This window comes from Salvia hispanica, unplaced genomic scaffold (genome assembly GCF_023119035.1).
Source record: "Salvia hispanica cultivar TCC Black 2014 unplaced genomic scaffold, UniMelb_Shisp_WGS_1.0 HiC_scaffold_391, whole genome shotgun sequence".
NCBI lineage: Eukaryota > Viridiplantae > Streptophyta > Magnoliopsida > Lamiales > Lamiaceae > Salvia > Salvia hispanica.
In genome coordinates, this window is record NW_025952126.1 from 112,779 (window position 1) to 134,249 (window position 21,471).

At 38.8% G+C, this 21,471-nt stretch overlaps 1 protein-coding gene and 1 pseudogene across 1 annotated transcript; both read left to right on the forward strand.

The window, feature by feature from the left end:
* The first annotated feature begins 6,852 nt into the window (after window positions 1-6,852).
* LOC125199135 lies at window positions 6,853-14,356 on the forward strand (annotated as a pseudogene).
* A 5,523-nt stretch (window positions 14,357-19,879) lies between these two features.
* Window positions 19,880-20,622, forward strand: LOC125199137 (protein ASPARTIC PROTEASE IN GUARD CELL 1-like). The gene is made up of 2 exons (XM_048097268.1): window positions 19,880-20,311; window positions 20,365-20,622. Exons 1-2 carry the CDS (start codon window positions 19,880-19,882, stop codon window positions 20,620-20,622), a joined length of 690 nt encoding a protein of 229 aa, XP_047953225.1.
* The last annotated feature ends 849 nt before the right edge of the window (window positions 20,623-21,471 follow it).

A 21,471-nucleotide genomic window follows, 5' to 3' on the forward strand; every position in this document is an offset into this window, starting at 1 on the left:
CCCTCCGCCCCAAAACCCTCTCAAAGGCGATGGTGAAACAACATTCTCCACATTCAGGCTAAGCCGCGATCACATCAACCCCCCCCAAGCAAAAATGCAATGATGGGAATTTAACCATGTACGAGGTGGTGGCAGGCCACGTGTGGCCTGCGTGAGCTTTTCCCCCGGGCCCCCCAGATCAGCAAAAGCTGCAGTTCCCGGGGGACGGCGGCAGAGGCTAGGGCCCCTCCCCCGCTTGGATACTTCGGGAACGGGATATTCTACAGGGCGCATTTGCTCTGATTGGGGATCTTGTTTGAAGCGTGAGATTCGGGTGGAGAAAGTGCAGAGGCAATCGTTTCGAAGGGGACGACAATTTAAGGTCTGCTCTGGATTATTTGGGAGTTGCATTTGCAGAATAGAGAAGGCATTGTTCGTACACAGAACCATGTGAAATCCCCCAAATTTGGGATAACGAGCTGGGTTGGGCTCCCGGGTTCACAAGTGGGAATTCGGGTTGGGGAAGCCGTTTTTATCTGCCCCGGCGGAGCTCTCTCAGAAGGCAAGAGTTTTCATTTTCTGATAAGGAAAATGAAGGGATCGTGTTTCTTGCAATCACGCTGCACCAACCACATATGGAACGATTTCAGAAGTTTATAGACAACGATTCATGGATCATGCTAAGTTTAAGCATTCTAGTAATAAGTTCCTTCTTTTATTGTGCACGATTGGTTAATGTGTCCATGTGTGTTTGTACCACTAAGAATTTAATCCAACGAGAAGTGTTTTTTTTTGAACTCATCTACTTGTATTTGAGTAGGAGTATTTTTTATTTCTCATTTTTTTTTTACTTTTACACACATTAATTAGCTATGATAATAAAATTTTCTCTTCTATAAATTTCAAATGAGACATCTTGTTAACTAAAAGTTACTCCGTCTATCCTATTAATAGTGATGCATTTATTTTAGGCACAAAAATTAAGGAAATGAATATTTAAAAAGTTAAGTGGAGTGTATTGACAATAAAACATGAAAGAGAATCAAGTAGGAGCATTGTGAAAGAATAAACTAAAAAAGATAAATGAGTTATATTTTGCCAAAAAAAATGATCGAACTTTAATAGGACAATCAAAAAAATAATGGAATGGATAAAATACTCCGTATATTGTTTTATAGAATTTTTAATTAATAATTTTATCATGGCAATCATAAAATTATGGACAAAAAAATAGTCCTTTTTTTCGTCGATTCTACAAATGAATTGGTCCACATCCCGTTTTAGAACCATGTTCACAATTCATAACACTTATATAATACTCCATCTTATTCATATATTATACCACTAAGCTCATATATATGAACTAAACGATACTATTAATAATGCACTAATTAACACCAGCCTTCAACATCTGACGTACGTCTTAAGCCGATGGTGAGAAATGTAAAAATAAAGTAAAATAATGGTCTATTAGATGGAATGTGAAATAAAGGAAAACAAATTTAGAATTTCTTTTACAAATTTTTGGGTCTTCGTACTAATGCATTTTGTTACATTAGGTCATTTTACAAATTTTGTTTAATTAAGTCGTTATACTAATACATTGTAATTTAAGAGATTCTTTTGTTGGATATTTATTTAACGGAGTTCAAAATCTAATTAACTTTTCTCATATTAATGAATTTTTTTATTAAAATTAATTCAGTCATAATATTAACTCAACTAGCTAGCAATGAGAAAATGATAAATCAAAATATATTAATATAAAACGTAGGCATAAAATAGCTAAAATTCAAAACTTAAAATTTGTAAATTGTTCCCATAAATAATAGTAGTGAACTACAATAACAAGGAGTATAATTCATTTTATTAGTCGCAAAACACAAAACGTCTCAATATAGAATTATAATCTAGACTAATTTCATGGAACCAAACTAAACTAATTAATTTTGGAAAGACACAAAACACATTAATACAGAATTCAACTAAACTAATTAAATTTGGAAAGACGCAAAACACGTTGATGTAGAATTATAATCTATTTGAGGTAAACTGATTAAATCATGTTTATATAGAATGTGGGCTAATTTATAAAAGTCCACTAATTAAATTAGGCTAATTCAATAACTCAATCTTATATTAATAGGATTAATTAGGTTAAATACAATCTTCTTCGCCTCCGTTCCATTGTCGTCTGAGTTCTTTTCTGCACGTTTTTTCTTTTTGTATGTTTATGTATCTTTCTCACTCTTTTCTGTTTTGATAATTAACCTTAACTTAATGTTATAAAATCAAATTTTAAAAATTTAATTTGAATTTAATTTAGTGTAAATAAAAGTATAGATATATCTTGTACAAAAACTCAAAATGAGATAGAATTTGGGGTATCATCATATGCTCAGAGCTATTTTGAATTTTGCAATTAGATATTGCCAGTTAACCTTGCATATTTTCTGTTTTTTAAATTATATTTTAATAAAAATTGTTTTAATGGAAATTTTGATAGTTCGTGTTAAATTCATGATAATTTGGTAATTCAAGTAAAACTGTTGACAAATTGGTTCGATCGCGGTCTTACTGCTGTCATTTTGTAAAGCTGTTATCGACGCATGTTGCCGTTGGTACTCCCGTGTTTTTTTTTTTTGTCGTGCAACTTTATTCACGTGTATTGTCATGCCATCATAATTTAAAAATAATCCTTTTGAAGAATGAAACTGTAAATATTCCATGTTATTTTCATAGAATTAAAACCTTGGGCTAATCCAATATATACAAGTCTCATATCTCATATTTTTCCCATGTCATTTCATAATCCACACTTTTCCCCTATTCTCCTTTCAAGAAAACTAAACTAAAAAATGGACGGAAGCAGCATAGACCAAAGCACGACCAGTGAATCCAAATCGATCACTCCACCGGGTGTGGTGTCGCAGCCAACGCCCGGTGGGGACAAACACAAGCGCGTGTGGCTTGGCACCTTCAAAGACGAGGAGGTGGCCGCCCGCCCCCAACCTCAATCCCCTCTCGGAGGACGAGATCGCGTTCCTCAATTCCCACTCCAAGGACGAGATCGTCGAGGAAGCACACCTACCGCGACGAGCTCGCCCAGAGTCCATGGAAGCCTCGCGGTGCGAGCATCTATTCGAGAAGGAGTTTTATTGCACGTGGAGGATTCCGGCGGTAAGGTTTGGAGATTCCGGTATTCGTATTGGAAGAGCTACGTGCGACCAAGGGGTGGAGCCGTTTCGTGAAGGACAAGAAATTGCGGGCTCCGAGATCGACCGCCCGGATAGGCGCTTTACATTGATTGTCATGTGAGTAATAGTGGGCCGGATGGCCCGATTTCTCCGGAATAGCGCGATGAGTCATGACAGTTTATTAGGATGTAAAATTGCTAATCCTAACAAGAAACAAAGGATTATTGATAATATGTAGGGTGGCGAAACGGGTTACCCGCGGGTATCCGCACGACAAGTCGGGTACCCCTACCCGATTTTAGCTAAATTGGTTGTCCCAATACCCGCCGTGAGATACCGGGATTATCCGATACCCGTGTCGGGTATCCGTACTGCATTGCGGGTACCCTACCCGACCCGAAATTCGAATAAAAATTTGAAAACCATAATAATCGTCAATGTTCCCTAATTTACTTAATTAATATTGATGGTAAACTTTGAATAGATTAAGAATAAAAGTAAGGGGACTCTATAGCTAGTTACGATAAGTTTTCAATTGTATGTTCGTGAATATAAAAATGTTTCAAAAGAACTCTTAGAAACATTTCATTTTCTTCACTCATTTTGGAAAAATAATAATATAAATACTCTTTTCTACATTATTATCTCTCTTACTTTATTTTTTCTCCATTCTAACTAATATTTATTTTTAATTTTTCAAAATGAATGTGTGTATATGACTATTATTATTTAACTATTTATTTTTTTCTCTAATTTAACTAGGGTGGTAAATCGAGTATTATCGTTATCGTGTCGAAGACGATAACAACACGAACACGATAACAACAAACACGAACACGAATTCGTTAAGAAAACCTCAAACACGAATACGAACACTTAATTCCGCTACCCTCGACACGAACACGACATGAACCCATTAACGACACGAACCGTTTGGGTCAACACGATACCTAACACGACACGAACCCATTAATGACACTCTAAAATAAGTATTGAAAAATGAAAATAATAAGAATAATAATATTAAAATATTATGTGTTAATAAGAATAATAATATTAAAATATTATGTGTTAAATCTGATAACAATTTAACACGACACGAACACGCATTGTTAATCTGATAACACGAACCCGACACCTAACACGACAATTTAAATTTTCGTGTCCTTAATCGGCTCCATTTCCGATAGTGACAATTAACACGATAAGCTCGACCAACCCATTAATTTCGTGCTCTAGTTTCGTGCCGTGTTATCGTGTCGTGTCAGCAAAATTGCCGCTCTAAATTTAACTATTTGAAACGCTCTATTAATATGGAATGGAGTGGAGTATTAAAAATGATATGGCTCTAATATTAATAATAATCTGTATTAATCAGACTAATGTAGTACCCCACAAGAGGGGTATACCCGCTACCCGCAAAACTCTAAAACACACTACCCGATCCCGCCCAATTTTCGTTATCGCCGGGCATCGAGTACCCGGGATAGCCGACGGTAGCTGGTCGAGATGGGAATTTGCCCATTACCCGCTTACCCATTTTGCCACCCCTACACAATATGTGACATCTTATTTCGAGATTTTTGAAAATTTATTTCTTCTTTTAAAAAATTTAAATGGCTTTAATTTTTACTCCGTCCCCCCCCCCCCCCCAAGCCAAATTTCCGGCCATATGCCTGAATTTTGGAATAGTACTGGTTTTTGCTTTTGTTGAAATTGATTTGGGTGTGGGCCGTGTGGCGTGTTGTACTTATCAGTCATTCATACTCCTCAATGCGCCGATATGCAAGAATGATAAATTTAAATTGATATTATCATGATGAAATTCAGAAACTATATACGGCATTCCCCTCCGGGGTCCCAAGGGAAGATGACCCATTCCTTGACGGCACGAGACGCGTAATTTTATTTTGTGTGTTAAGTGGAGAGAGTAAAGTAAGAGAGAGAGTATAAAGAGAGATATGCTGATTTCCATTTTAAGCAATGGGTCATCTTGATTGGGACAAACAAAAATGAAAGCTCGAAATTTTCATCTTAACGACTTAGAGTGAGTAATATTTATTGACATATGGATTAATGAAGAGTATGAGTTTTTATTTGAAATTGCACTGTTATTGTATGCGGGATTTGTGCATCTTGAAATATGGAAGTATGGAACTAAGATATTGCGCAGGGGCATTCACAATGGGACTTGAGGAAGCAACGCTCTCTAAGCTCCCGCTCTATGTTCACCTACACGCATTCTATCCTCCGCCCCTTTCATCTACAATGGAACGGACTATAGACAACCATATAGTCCGCCTTAAGCATTTTATTTATTATTTGAATATTTAAACACTACAAAAATTGAAAAAAACAACTTCATTTCATTGATGGTTCAAATTACAGTATATCATTTAGTTAGCAAGAATACCAAAATATATTTTTTATGTTTGCAAATTCAGTAATCCTAATTTTAGTATTAAAGGCATATCCTATTGTTAGTATTTATTTTTTATTTTTTTATATTTTATGCTTGCAAATATGAAAATCTTCGGAATTCATTATTGAATTTAGATAGAAATTGAGATGGGGAAGAGAGTGGAGTGAAAGGTGTAAAATGAAGTAAAAAATGGTGATATATATAGAAGAAAATATATAAAAAAAAAAAGATAATGTGTGCATCGTCCGGTCTGTCCTCCGTACCCCCCACAATGGGGCGGTGGATGCGTAGAATGCATCCTCGTGTCATAGTCCGCACGATCTATCATCCGCGGAGGATAATGTGTGCTTAGTTCGAACCCTTAAGCAATGGCGGACTAAGGGCGGAGAATGCATCGTCCGTCACATCCTCTGCCTCTATTATGGATGCTCATGTATAAATAAGTTATGTATAAATAAGTCAATTAATCAAGTATACACATATATTAAAGCCAAATATAGTTAGAATTAAAAGACATGCATCCATAAAGTATACTATTTGTTATGGATCACTACAATAAACTTATTTTTTTAACACAAAAGCTGAAACTAAATTACTATTGAATTTTTTAAGAAAAAAATAATAATTTAGAACGCAAAAGAAAGTCTTTTTACGGATAAATTAATTTAATCTTTTGATTTTATTTAAAACGCCTTCACATCCTCTAATTTTAATTGGGACGGTCAACAGTAATAATATTTTTAAAATATTGATGATATATTTAAAAATATAAATTAGCGTCCTCATTAATAATAAAAAATGTTCTAACGATTTTTATTACAGCGAATTCAAGATAAAATATTGCGGCATAATAGATTATAGATGTGTAAGTCACGTGTTGAGGTTTAGAATTGGGCTTTACTAAAGTTTGAAAATATTTGCTAAAGCCATTAACTTGGGCCTAAGTCGATAACCTATTTAAAAACTCGATCCCTCGTTCTTATTTCTCTCCCATGTTATTCTATTTGTCACCTTTCAAGCTTAATAACTATACTACAGAAAAAATACTTGAAAGTCTTATAGAGATACTGATAGATATAATAGAAGGACTACGATTCATACCATACCAAATTAAGCTAACGTCGAACAACATCATTTCATTATAATGAACTAATGACAAACTTAAAATGAACTTTGAATTTTTAAATTACATAAGATGACATCATTGTTTTTAAGTTTCTGAATTTCCTATCATGAACTATGAATAAAGTTGTAATGAATATGTCGGTATTTTATGTTAAAATCAGTTGGTATTTCCTCCGCTTCTTATAGTTGAGGTGGAATGTTTTTGCCACGGAGTTTAATAAATGAATATTTAGAGTATCAAGTAGATAGATACAAAAGGAGGAGAAAGAAAAAAAAAAAGAAAAAAAGTAAAGTCAATAGAGTAGAAAATTATTTCTGATATAACAAAATAAGTTAGTTAGTTGCTGGATTGATTAAAAACGGAGAGGGAATTGAAAGTGTGTTTAAAGAAATCAAATCAAGCTCAAGGGCGCCCAAATTAATCCCAAATTCTTTCTGAGACAAATGAAGAAAAGTTTGAAAATTATGATCCTCAAGCAATGTGAAATACACTGATCTCATGCAATTTTTTCCTTAAATCTTTGCAGATGTTTCTGTGGGGATGATTCCATAGATAAGGTACGCATAAATGGCACTTTTCATATGTTTACTTGAATGAATAGGATCTAGATTTGGTGTTTTTCATGTTATGTTCTTCTATTTCATGTTTCATTTTGTTTTCACTTTTCAGGAGACATCAACCCCACAAGTGGAGCTATCACTGGTTGTGTTCACCGTTCATGGTCCATACAGTGGTGTGTAGTTTGTGTTCTAATATTAACCTGTTTGACATATTTAAAAAGAAATCCAGAGTAATATTATCCTGCCTTATATAATCTTTAATTGCCATCAATGTTTGTCATTCTTTCAGCTTGCCTTGTACTCTATGGACTGGTTGGACTAGGAACATGGACTTGTTTTGCTGCACTGGCTCTCAGTCATACCTTTGCAGGTGGTGGTTTCCATATTTCAATTGCTGAAGGGCTAGCTGAAGCTTTAATGGTATCTGGATGTGTAATTTTATTCTTACAAGTTTATTATAGAGTATCTTCTTATTTTGGAATTGGCAACATACAAATTGCAAGTTATAGTTTATCTCATTTTTTGTGATGATAACCTTGATAATGTTTGGCCACATTATGACTCCTGAATTGCCTCTAAACTACAGGTTGATCCTAATTTTCTCTGCATTATGATTCTTGAGGATAATAGATATGTAAATCGAGGGCTATATACCATTGTATTATTGTCATTCCTTCAACATTTTATGGTAATTTACTATACTTATTTTTTTTGCATTCACCAGATGTTCTCTATTCAAATGGAAACCAAAATCAGAATATGGAGTCACAAAGACATTGTATTCTTATTGCTGCAAGCAACCCTTTACCCATTGCCAACACCTGATATGGATCACAATCCCAGCGCATGTAAAGCAGAGCGACAACACTGGAAAACACCAACAGATAATCGCCTATTTGATGCAGAAGCAGTAGCAAAATCATTCACCCAGGTACTGCGAAATATTTCATCTGCCTTGAATAAAAGCCTTTTCATATTACTAGGCATCTCAGCAGCACTGCTTTTTTTTTTTTTGCAGTCTGCTATCTCTCTATCTGTTATTTGTCCAAGGAAGCTACCCAAACTTGGAGCTATCTACAATGCAGTACGTTTTCCACTTACCCAAAGTTTATATGTGCATCCCTACTGTGCTCCTTACAAACTTGCCTGGGTTTACTCTAAATTCATTAGAGTTGCTTTTGCTTTGCTTTTGTAATGTTTTGATGGTTGTGCAATTTGCTGTTTCCACTCCAGTCTTGAATTGAATTGAGATGCAATCTTTCAGCTTGTATTTTATCTTTCAAAGAGCTAATGACTATGCTGAATATTATCGACATGTTAATCAGGGAAAGAACAATCCACGAGCCACAGATCCACCGCCAGATAATGTTAAAAATCCTCACTTCCTTGTCCTCATCTCAGATAATTTTTGTGAGCTCGCATTGCCTTAACTAGGTCCGGTTGTTAAATTTTTCCATCAAATCAAAACCCCGTGAAAATATGGATGTGACACCAACTGGTCCTGCTCCTTTGATGTCTGGACCACTTCCATCAGGTAGTTTTTGCTTGCTTATCTTAGTTTGTTGCCTATTATTGCCATGCTTTAATTTTAAATAACATGAACCTAGATCTTCTGTAAATATCACTTCCAACTAATTCTTTTGTTGTTAGGTGAATAATTTAGTCATCACACTCTATGATCTATCTATTTATTCGCTTCTTGATCAACAAGTTATCTAAGATTATTAGAATATGGTTGCTTGTTTTCTAATTTTGTTTTGTGCTGGATGAGTTCTATTATAATCTTGGCAATATAAATATTTGGTGCTTATGCTATACACTTTTTTCCACATATTTCAGCTATTGCTAAGCCTGCTTCTCAAACTGTTGCAAGCTTACAAACTCCCTTCACCAATATCAACGTCACAGGAAATGGCTCCAAACACTGAAAATGCTCAAGATATGAAACCTCTTGCAAACAATACAATGCCCTCCTTGCATCCAGTTGGAGGTGCAGAAGCAAATGTGAGAATTTTGAATGACGGGCACAAGCAAGTCAAGTCCTAGCTAATGGAACCTCTATTGCGCCTCTTCTATGGGTGGTAATGCCTCATGCTATCAAATATGATTGCCCAATGGAATGACGCTGCCAGTGCCTTTCAGCTCAAATTGTAATGTCATCTGGTCCATCAGCTATCGCATCAATTACCCAATCATTGCCAACACCCGCTGCCACCAAACAAATGGCACAGATAGGAACGGGTATGAATCAGAACATGATGAGTGGTGGAGGTACGTCTGGTATTTCTTCTGGAAAAGGCAGCATGATGCGTACTCCAGGAATGTCGCAACCGATGCAACCAGGAATGGAGCCTGTTGGGGTGAATGGTTCTGTGGTAAATATGCTCATCAATCAGCAGACATCGAGTACAATGCCACGCATCACAACCAATACAAGTTATATTCTGGGAGGTAACTTATGCTCTTCTCAAGTTGTTGGTATATAGGCTTAAGCAACCAAATATGCACAAATTTTACAGTAACTAAAATATCAAAGGATTTTTTCCTTGAAAATCTACTTGTGATTTTGCTTGCGGAAAATAAAGAATAATCAACATGCAAAATACAAAATTGAGTCCGTTGTTGCCATAGTGTAAGAATATTCAGCCTCTGATACTTTTTTTGAGTCCATTGTTACAGGGAAACTTATCAGACAGCTAGCCAAGGCAAGCCTGTTTTCATCACTAGACTGGTGGTAAGCCTCTTACAAACTTAAATTCTGAATCCTGTTCTACTCTTTAAAAAACTGGTTACATGAAATTTGGATAATTGTTAGTTTGAAATGTTTTGAGTATAAATTATTCTATCATTTTACTTCTTCATGTTTTATATTCAATTTTCTGGTGTCAGGGATACAGGAAGTCCTCAGCTTCTGAGACGCACGACAAATTTCCCCAATTCTTTACTTTGCCTTTACACATTTCTGCATTGTTATTCTTATGTTCTGATTAACTCATGAGAATGATTTCTCACAACATCAATGGCAATGTGCTTTCTATTTTAAGTGACAACTGAACCTAATGATCACATCTTATTGACTTTATGTACTTTGTACCTCCGTCGCATTTTATGAGACGTATTCCTTTTTAGGGCGTGCCCACTATATGTGAGACATTTCCTTTTATGGCAAAAAACAACACTCTACCTCTCTCTTACTTTTCTCTACTTTTTTTCACCTCAAAATCATGTTCCCAAAAGAAATGTCTCACAGTCACATGTAATGGGACGGAGGAGTAACATTTTTTCTTACAGGCTTGGTGCAAATTGGCCTCCGACATTGCAGAGATGGTTCGGCCTACAACCCAGGACCAGATGAGAAACAAGTAATGTCCTCTGAAAAGTTGCACTCCTTTTGTTCGCATGTCTGATACACGTTATAGTTGTAGTTGAATACTTACCTGTGAGGTTATTGGTATGTATGCCAGGCAATACGCTGAAAGGGTGATTTTCTAGTTTTTCGTGCAATGGATCAGCATGATTTCTTGATCAGCTTAAAGATAAGAAACTGTAAGTCATCAGTGCCACTAACTACGAACTTCGTTTAAACTACGGTTGCTAATCAATTAACTTATCTGATCAAACTACGAATTCTTTTTGTTTCGTTTTGAATGCATTTCATATTTCTCAGTTGATGGAACTCGTAGTGTGCAGTAATACAGTTACCATCCCAGACACTGTTTGTCACACATTCCTATAAAGAATTGCACCTGATTGGAAAGCTTTACCCCGGGTAAGAAATGACTTACTCTTGGTTCCGGTTGATCCTGCTACACCTTTCTTTCTCTTGTCTCTCGACCAGACTATCATACCCATCATGTCTCTCCAGGATATGGTAGTGTTTAAGCCACAAATGACAACCAGCAACTTCAAATATGATGCAGCAGCAGCAACAACCACAATTTCAGCAACAGCAGCCCATTGGGCAAATTCATCAGCAGCAACTGCACCTCACATGGCGCATCAGGCAATAACAACAACCTCTTATGCAGTCGCATCAGCCTAGCATTAAAATCCTCAAATGCAACAATAGATGGTTGGTACGGTATGAATCAAGGGGTATGTGCAATGTGACTGACTATCCCAGTTACAGTCCCAAGAAACAGGTTTCAAGTAGGAAGGGAGCCTTGAACATGCTGGCAGGAAATTTCCTGAGTTAACATTTCCATATTTGCTATTAACCTGTAGACGGTAGGGTCACAAATCTTGGTAACTCATGCAAGGAAATTACATACCCTTGGACATGCCTTTTAGTTTTGAACTTGCTTTTGCTGCTGCTGCTGCTGCAACTTGTAGGCAATCTGACGTGTAGTCGTAGAGGGTTTGTTTCATATTTTGTCTTGCTGTTATTACAATGTGATATGGGTTCGTTTTCAAATCCACATTATACAAAATGGGCATAATTTCACTTGTATATCAACAAGTCGCTTTTTTTCTTTTTTTATCTTTCTCTTTCTTTATTTTCTTTAGTTTACGTAACTAGCAACACATGGTCTGGTTTAAGGGTTGAGATATCAGACATTAAGTGCATACCAGCGACTAGCGACTAAGAAGTACTCCCTTCCATCCACTCTTAAAATAGAACAATTGGTGTATGTCACGGGTTTTAATGTAGAATTGGTAAAGTAAAAGAGAAGGGAAAAAAGTAAAAGAGAAAAGGAGAAAAAAATAAGTGATAAGTATTGTTAGTGAAATGATGTGTATGGTTATTATTTGCTGAAAACTTTCCATAAATGAAATGTGTTCTATTTTTGTGATCGCCAAAAATGGTAAATGTGCCTATTTTTTTGTGGATGGAGGGAGTATTAATTATATACATATATTCCATTTACTTTCCATTTTATCACAAATTATAGAGTGAACTACATCAAAAAGTCCGACGCTTTCGGTTGTGACACTCAGTCCTCGTAAAAAAATATCCCCACATATATCTAACCTTAAAATTAATCACGAATCATGTTTTTATAGCCAATTTTCGTACTAAAATACCCAAACGCCTGTGGCATTTCGTACATATTACACTCAAACCGTGCACTCATTTCCGCCATCATATGCGTAACTTACAGCTATACTACTACTTTTGTCAAATCAAAGTTGATATTTCCCATGCCGCTCTATTTTAATGGTTTCGACATTATAAATTATTCTTCTTCTCCCACTTCAATTCAACACCCCCATTTACCTTCCTTTCATTTTCTTTCGTTTATCATCTGATCCTATAGCTAAGTTTCGACATAGCGATTTGAGTAATCTTAGACTCGTCCGCCTCTCTCGACTGGGTAAGGTGAATTTGGGACGATTTTGCATCTCAATTTGAGGATTTTGCAATTGAATTAGGTTCCATTTTGCATCTGAATTTGGATTTTAAATTAATTTTCGGGGTCGATTTGAATGTAAATTTGTGTGGATTTTATAATGGCAACTGAATTTGACGTATCTTGGGGTTGTATAAAATTTAGTAGTTTATGCATCTAAGTTTTTAATATGTTGCATCTCAATTTTCGTGTGCTTGTTGTTGTAATGTCTTTCTAGTTCTCAATCGTACGAGGTCAAGCTTTAATTGGAATTGGCCTCGTCCAGAGATGGAATCGCAACCATGATCTTGTGGTCACAAGTATGATATCTGTGGACTGGCTGGCCAATCCGGGTCGGCATTACTATCGTTGTCCAATATGGAAGGTATGGTATGGCATGGCACACCGCAGAGAAAATGTCCATGAGACGACATTCCATTGATTTTTGTATTTAATTCATGCCAGAAGATTATTGCGCATTCTTTCATTGTTGATGGTCTTTCCTCAAGTCAAGACACTTACTCAAAACTGCTTCGAACGCTGATAACTGAAGAACAACCTGAGGAATAAAATTCATGTGAGGCAATTTGAAGTTGCAAAAATTGGCGCCCAAAAACCCATATATTTTGAAGAGGTGAAGGAATTGAGTTGAAATCCGGAGGAGTGCAAGTTTGTTATAAATTGGGATGTAAAGCAACCAAAGTATCCCAAATATGAAGATTATTATATTGTTGTTATGTGCTGTAATCTATTCTCCTTTTTATGTAGTCTTTATGTAATGTAAAACGATTGTTTTTATTTTAAGTTGAGATGTGTTGGAATCATGTTTTGCTCTTGCTGGAGTATTATATGCAAAATCAATTGATGAAATACCACACACAATTGAATACTAAATCACCAATGGAATAATACATCTTTTATACAAACAATGCAATTAGCAATTGGTAATGAACACTTAATGAAGCAATTAAAGCAAGTTAAGGATTTTTTAAACTCCAAATAAAATAAATCATCTGAGTACCTCACATTTTTAGATAATCACGAACGAAATACCAAGACCGTTTTAACAAACACCATAAGCAGATAAGAGATTAGTAGATTCTCGTGATTCAGATCCACGAGTCACTTAATAAATGGAAAGCTGGATTATGAACCATCATACGCCAAACAACAAACATTCAACATTCATCAAAAAAATCCATCAAAATATTGTTACGTCAAAAACCATCAAAATATTGTTACTGCTAGACATAATAGCGTATCATGCCAAAATACCAAAATAAACATTGCTCGAGCTAAGATATCAAAATAAAGGCTTCAAGCCCCCGCCAAAACCACAACATTGTTTAGATTTCACATCATCCAATCTTCTTAATCTTGATCCCTGCGACGGCCACAATGCTGCGGATTAGCCCTAGTCCCGGCTTGGTGTAGGCCTCGCTGGAATTGTCTACAACAAACAACAAAAAGCGGAGGAATCGACGCCCAATGGTTTAGATATGAAATATATCGATGAAAAGGAATTCTGGGCGCCGCCAGATCTCGTGTGCGAGGTCGTCCCCTCCGTGGTGCTGGAGCTGGAGTGTTCTCAGGTCATATAAACAAACATTAATGGACGCCAAACTCGGTGGGGATTTCATATATTCATTGTGAATACTACCTCTTTGATTTTGACGCAGTTTGAAGATCAGTCACATGGTACCGATGGTAGGACAGCCGTTGGCCCTCGCGACGAACTATGACGAATTTCGCACGAGCATCTACTCTAGGATCATTGGTGCAAGTTCTCCCCTGCTATGACCTCTCTGCTCCGCACCGACGACATCTCGCATATAAAGCTCCGCTTAGTGACTCTGCTCCATTCTCGATGTCGAACCCGGCCTCCGCGCCCGAGTTTCTTCTACGTCTACGTTGTCGCTTCATCCTCGAGGCGCCAATCTCGAATCCAACAGCCAGGTCTTCGGCCAATTATCCATCCCATTGATCGGGTAGGAGGACATTCTCGTACAAAGATCGACATTGTGGACCTTAAATAATAACGGAGACGTAGTCCTGCACACATCCCCGCCCATTCTTGCCGATTGTTGCACCGTACGAGTGTAGGGATCCCCATTCACTCGCTTAATCTACGAGCATGTAAATTCACGCATGTTGACTACACACTGCCCAGACTATCCCGACACTTGGTATGAATCCTCTCCGGTCCCGACACTTATCCACGATCTCTTTGATAGCGGGCGGCAAAGGGTGATCATAGGTCTTGACCCACCGACCACTCAATCCTCTCCATCCGACCGGTCCGAATCTCCTCCAACATGGTGATAATTGCCAACTCTCGAGCAATTGGCTTTTGGACCCGGAAGTTCACATACGCTGTTGATGATAATATCACAATGCATGGAGAATATGCCTTCACCCATTTTTCTTCGGCAACATGGAAAGAGGTATTCATGCTTGGGGATATGTAATTCGAAAACTCATCCATCCTTCATATTGCTCAAGTTGGTTGTACTAGCCACAAGTTCCCACAACATCTCTTTAAAATTTTCCCCAATGAATCACTTCTTGAAGTTGTTGTATGTGTTGAACACAAAACCATGTTTCTCACCAGGCACCTCCCCGAAGAATGACTTTTGCGAGGCACTACAAACGGAACACAAACAAGACTACACTCAACAAATAAATACACATGTGTAAAAAAACTCTACATTTTATAATCACAATCAAGTGTTAATGTACATACATGATACATCCAAAAATCACACACAAAGTGATCATATGAGTTAAATCACATACAGCAGTATAAGTAAATAAAAAATCACATTCAAGCTACAAACGCTATAATGAAAGCACATAGCACATACCTTTGTCGTCAGACATGAAGACGTATCTAGGGGCATTTTCATGCAATTGTAGGTCCTCAGCTGTGTACGGAGAGAAACCATTTCCACTGAGTGTGGTTTTCTGCCTCAGTCAAATTTCGCTCACGCAATAGGCCACCAACCGTTGTTGGATCAATTCCAATAGTCGTCATCAGTTGGTCCCTATACACACTGCAAAAGCAAGCATCTAGGAAGATAATTAAGGAAAATGCATCCAACCCTTTTTCAAAGGACCCACAAATAATAAAAACCTAGCAAATCTGAGGCGGTGCACACTTGAATCAGGAAGTCCGCTCCAACTCGGATTTGTAGTAACAGAACAACTTCCGGTATTGGAGTCCAACCTTCACAAAAATGCCTTCTAATGCGGTGCCCTTGCCCGATATGCCTTCATCCTACCAACTTTAGTCGCTGTAACTTCATCCACACACTGGCGCTGGCAGACAATGGAATGTGAGGATTGACTTCGATTTTCTCTAAGTAACGATCAGCCAGCCACTTCGCCGTGAGCCATCTTTGTTCCAACACTGCGCATAACGTGTGAGCATGATCTCGTTGCATATTCACAACCACGTAATCAGTATTGTTGTGGGTTTCGATTTTTCTTGCATACACATACCACCTCTATGAGACTTTTTCTACAGATGGCACGAAGTCTCTTTCCATCATTTTGTCTCACATGCACTGGTCGTCTCGTCATAATCACGTACTGCCGCATATTCCTCGTAGAAGAAATCTCGATCCTAAAAAGATCACCAGGTTTCCAAACTAGAAGCTCCTTCGTCAGCTTGAAAGGTGTACTTTAGATCTTGTAGATCTTGAAGCTCATCCACGGTTTCTTGCTCAATGGTTGGTTTGGTTCGAAGACAAGTTATTTTTATCCACAAGAGCTGAGAACTTTCGCCGTTTGTTGGACCCGACCCTCCACTGCCTCCACTGCCTTCATCATCTGTTCTGGAGGAACTCATCGTCCGATCTCCGGCTCATCACCCTCATGTTGATGTGCCGGCTGTTGTGGCTGACATAATGACTCATCGAATGAGGAACAACTTCACCATCTTGACACATACAGTCAACATATAAAATGGCTAATTCTCATCGTCTTCATCTTCAGTCGTATATCCCTCATTATGAAGATGACATCCATCCGGAGCACACTCGAAAGCCTGACGGTATAAATCATCTTGGAAAAACTGCCGGGAGCTTCATCAACTGTTTCTCTCGCAGCTTCAGTTGGGGCTGATCCTGTACGGCGGGTTAACTCGGACATGAGCATTTCATTAGTAATGTCCTCAACAATCGGAAAGAATTCATTGTCAACCCTAATGTTTGACTGTGGTTCACACCACCATCCATGACGGTTGTATACATCTTCTTCATGGACAAACGCTCCGGCCCTGTCCACATCAGGTTGATCCACTTCAGCTTCAAATTCAGTAGGATGTTCGTCAACTACGACACTTGGACCAATCGGTGTAGAATGTTTAACACATGACGGTGTAGGTGCATCCGAATTCGATATACACAAATGTACACGAAATCAAAATCACAAACAGAGTACCAAGTCAATTATAAAAATCACAACTCATTACCTCTTGTACGTGTGCATGGAATCTCCTCCTCCAACATTCCAACATCTCTTGTTATTGATTATGCCACAACTTCTGGTACCACATCTCCAAGTTCTGCTTCCGGCATAACATTAAGAGCTTCGCGTACCACACTCTGAAGGTCTGGTTCAGATGCTGGTTCAAATGATGCCGCCTCACTAACTTCTTCCGGCCTAACTTCTTCCATATACTGCTTCAACTGGTGTTCCATCCGACGGTATTGTTGCTTCCCTAACTGGCATAGTCAATACAAGATGCCACAACTTCAGAGGATATTTGTTGTTCAGCTTCCAATTCCTCTTCAAAATGCTTTCTCCAAATTTTGACGAGCTATCTCATCCTCCCTCTTCCAATGAGCACGCTTATCTTCTTAAACTTTTAGTAAGATATTCCTCAAACTCAATATCCCTATCATACCAGCCAATCATCAAAGGCTAGCCTGGTCCCCTTGCACATGATCCTCCTGCCTCTTCTTCCTTCTCGGTTGACGGTTTGGCACAATCGGTTCGTTTTCTCTTCAATGATGACTCGGGGTTTTCGACGCTCTGAATCTGAGAAGCTCCTCAGCTTCATCTTTCATTTTTTTCAGTAGGCTCGTTGTCAAGTTAGCTCTTCTGACAACATACATGTGAACTAGCTTTGTCGAAGTAGACGCCACTTTATAAAATCCCTTTAGATGTGGCTCCTCAATAATGGGCATCAAATGGCCGTCTATGAAAACCCCTTTGCAGTCAGCACTGTACTTTGATCACAGTAATAGAACTCACATATCATCTTCATATCATATCAACTTGAAGACCATGCTCGAGAGGTCTACGAGGTCGAATTGTTCTATGGTACAGAAGTCGAAGAAGGTCAAATACCCCCAACATACTTTTTTTCCTTCTTGGTAAAGAAGAAAGAATCACCATGATGGAGCAATGGAAAACATCCTGGATGTTCCTCTGTCAATGCACAAAAAGACCATTGTAATCAGAAAATTAAAACCCTTAATTCCCAAAATTATCGGACAAACAGAACAAAAATCAAAGCAAAAACAAGCAAAACAACAATAAAAAACTAAAATAACCAAAACAAATTCAAAAAATTCAAATTTGGAGCCCTAAATCACACAACAAAACTGTAGTATGGGCACATGATTGAAATTAAAAACAGAATACATACTATATTCTCTTCCAAGGGAAAAAAACCAGTTCTCAGATCTTGGATATCCCATGTTTCTATATCCACATCTATGATCTCAGTCCATGTCTTGGTATGTGGTTGGAAGTGGGTTCCTTACGGATTTAGATGACTTCCGCTTAAGATGACTGCCATTGGCTGTAAGGGGTCAAAGGCTTCCTATGGCGTCATTCATGCAAAGAGAAGAGGGTTTGCGTAGAGGTTTAGGCGGTGAGGGTGATGGTGTGAAAATTTTGAATTGAGTATTTAACACATAAACACACACATTATCTATATATTCAGATAGAGACAGAGAGAGAGGAAGTAGAGAGAGAGAGAGAACAGATGCAAATCGGCCGCTGCTACATGCTTCAATCGCATCGTGTCAATAAAGGACTAATGTCGGGTGATGCAAGCAGGTCATTACCGCAAATTTCATATTATGTTCATACTGTTCCAAATGCCTTTAAGGGCCGGGAAGAGCTTAGTCACAAAAAACAAGATACATATGATTAATTTTAAAGTTAGATATATGTGGGGATATTTTTTTTTCTGAGTGACCCGCAGCTGTCATTAAATCGAAACGTCGGGATTTTTGATAAAATTTTGGCACTCCAAAATTATAAACTCCTGCCCATTTTTTCTGATGATAGTCTCAAAATTTAACAAAAATCACAATAATTAAATGTCAAGCGTATATGAACAACACGCTTTGAAAGTTTCAGAATTGTCCTCCCACCTCAAACTTTTAATGCTCCCTTCACTACCCTAGTATACATATAGAATATTAATTTGCTTAATCATAACTATACATACCATATTACTAAATGTTGCATTGACGTGATTTTCACTGCTAAGTAATTCAGGATTCATAAATTTAAAGTGCTAAATATATATATTAAGAGATGTTTAGGGTGAAATTAATAATTTTTCCGATTGTTGGGCGACGCCGGGCAAACGGAGGGGACGGACATAGTAATTTTACATCCTGATAAGAGGAATAATCAGACGGAGGTGAGCGGCCTCTAGATCCGCCGGTATTCAAACCAAATAATACTTTTGTTCGAATCACCTACTATGTTTAGTACTACTAAAATTTACTTTATACACGCATCAAATGCGACATAAATCGGCTTGATTGTGATTCGTATATCCTGCAAAACCCTAATAAAGCTTTTCAATACACTCGTGGCTAACATTATATCGTGGCCAAATTCACTATTTCAATACACTCGTGGCCAAATTCACCAATACTAGTTAAGAAGTAGAGAAAATTTTCCTCATTAAATAACATAAATTTGATTAGAGTTGAATATTTTTATCATTCCCAACCTTTGTAATACTCACTCGCTGAGCTGCCTCTTTCACTCTATGATCAAATTAAATGAAGAAAGGCCAGCAAAATAGACACTAATTTATTTAATCGTGATAACTGACTCTTTTCATTGACATAATAAGAAATCAAAGATCATGCAAAACAAGTGAAACCCCAAAATCTAATTACAATAACAAAACAAACCTATTTCCCTCCTCCCATTCAAAGCTTGTCTTCTCCTCCCAACATTCAAAATCTGTATAAATATCATAGATTCGCAATCCTCCATTTTCATCAATGGAGAAATTGGTCGTCTTTGCTTTCCCTCTCCATTTCCGCTGCCTCCAGAACACTCCCGCCCAATTCCAACTCCAATATTCCTCCATGTTTCTGCCACCTTTTCCCAAAGCACCCAGTCCCTGTTCTCTCGCGTACTACCCTCAATGCACGCGGTACACCACCAGAAGCCGACCGTTTCCGCCGGTTCTCCCTCAGTTTCGACCTCCACCCGCGCTGTCATTCAGGGAACGTCGGAGGAGAACTACAAACGCTCGCCTGGCGCGCCTCCGCCGCGACTCCGCCCGAGTCAAGGCGATTCAGAGTAGGTTAGATTACCGCCTCTGGAGGCGGGAGAAGCTGGAGGGAGCGGTGATCTCCGGCACGAGCCAGGGCAGCGGCGAATACTTCACCCGGGTGGGAGTGGGGAGGCCGCCGATGGAGGCGTACATGGTGCTGGATACAGGGAGTGACGTAAAGCTGGGTGCAATGCGCACCCTGCGCAGATTGTTACCACCAATCCGACCCGAGGCTATCCTCCTCCTTCACGCCGCTCGCGTGAAAACACAGCAATGCGATCTCTCGACGTCTCCGAATGCCGCAACGACACGTGTATCTACGAGGTCTCCTACGGCGACGGATCCTACACCGTCGGCGATTTCGTCACCGAGACAGTCACCTTCGCCGGATCTCAGTCGGTCGACAAAATCGCAATCGGCTGCGGCCACAACAACGAGGGGCTATTCGCGGCGCCGCCGGTCTGATCGGCCTCGGCGGCGGCAAGTTTTCCCCTCGCAGATAAACGCCACCCCCTTTTTACTGCCCCCCCCTTCCGGATTTTCACCCCGCGCCTGGGACCCGGACGGCGCCGATGGTGGGGAAACCCCTGCCTGGACACGTTCACTACGGGATCTGTCCGGAACAGCGTCTCCGGCGAGATGCTGCAGATTTCCCGACGTTCAAATTGAACGTCGACAGCGGCAGGGAGGGTTTTGGGGACTCCGCCGGCTGTGACGAGGCTGCAGGGGGGGGTACGAGGGATGCGAGACGCGTTTAGAAGGGGACGGGGGATTGCCGGAGGCGGACGGAGGGCGCTGTTCGACACGTGCTACGATCTGAGGTCAAGGACGAGCGTGGAGGGCCGAGGGTCGTTCCATTTCTCGAAGGGGAAAGGGGAGCTGGCTTTACCGGCGAAGAACTACAGATTCCGGTGGACCGTTGGGGACCTTCTGCTTGCCTTCGCGCGACGTCGTTGGGTTGGGTTTGGGGAATGTTCAGCAGCAGGGGACACGTGTCACTTAGATCTCGCTAATTCTCTATTGCCTTCTCTTCCAATAATTGCTAATAAAAATTTTTTTACTACCAATAGATCTGAGATTTGGAGTGAGTAGGCGGGCCCTTTTAAAACTTTAAGCCCATGGTTTGGGCCCATATAGAGGTTTTGTAAATTGTGTGGTACGAGTAATTATCTCAATAAAAGTGTTCTTATCAATTGAGGAGTAACTGGCAACCGAAATCGAATGTTTTGGGTTAGGTTTGAAATTTTTTTAACTTGATAAATTTCAGCTCAATTTGCTTGTACCCGAGTAGAGTTGCCCCAAAATTTTTTGGGC

Excerpts from the sequence above, each read along its gene's own strand:
- LOC125199137 (XM_048097268.1), top strand. The coding sequence starts at position 19,880 with ATGGAGAAATTGGTCGTCTTTGCTTTCCCTCTCCATTTCCGCTGCCTC. Across the intron at positions 20,312-20,364 it reads CGCCGATGGAGGCGTACATG|ATTGTTACCACCAATCCGAC; the intron begins GTGCTGGATACA and ends CACCCTGCGCAG.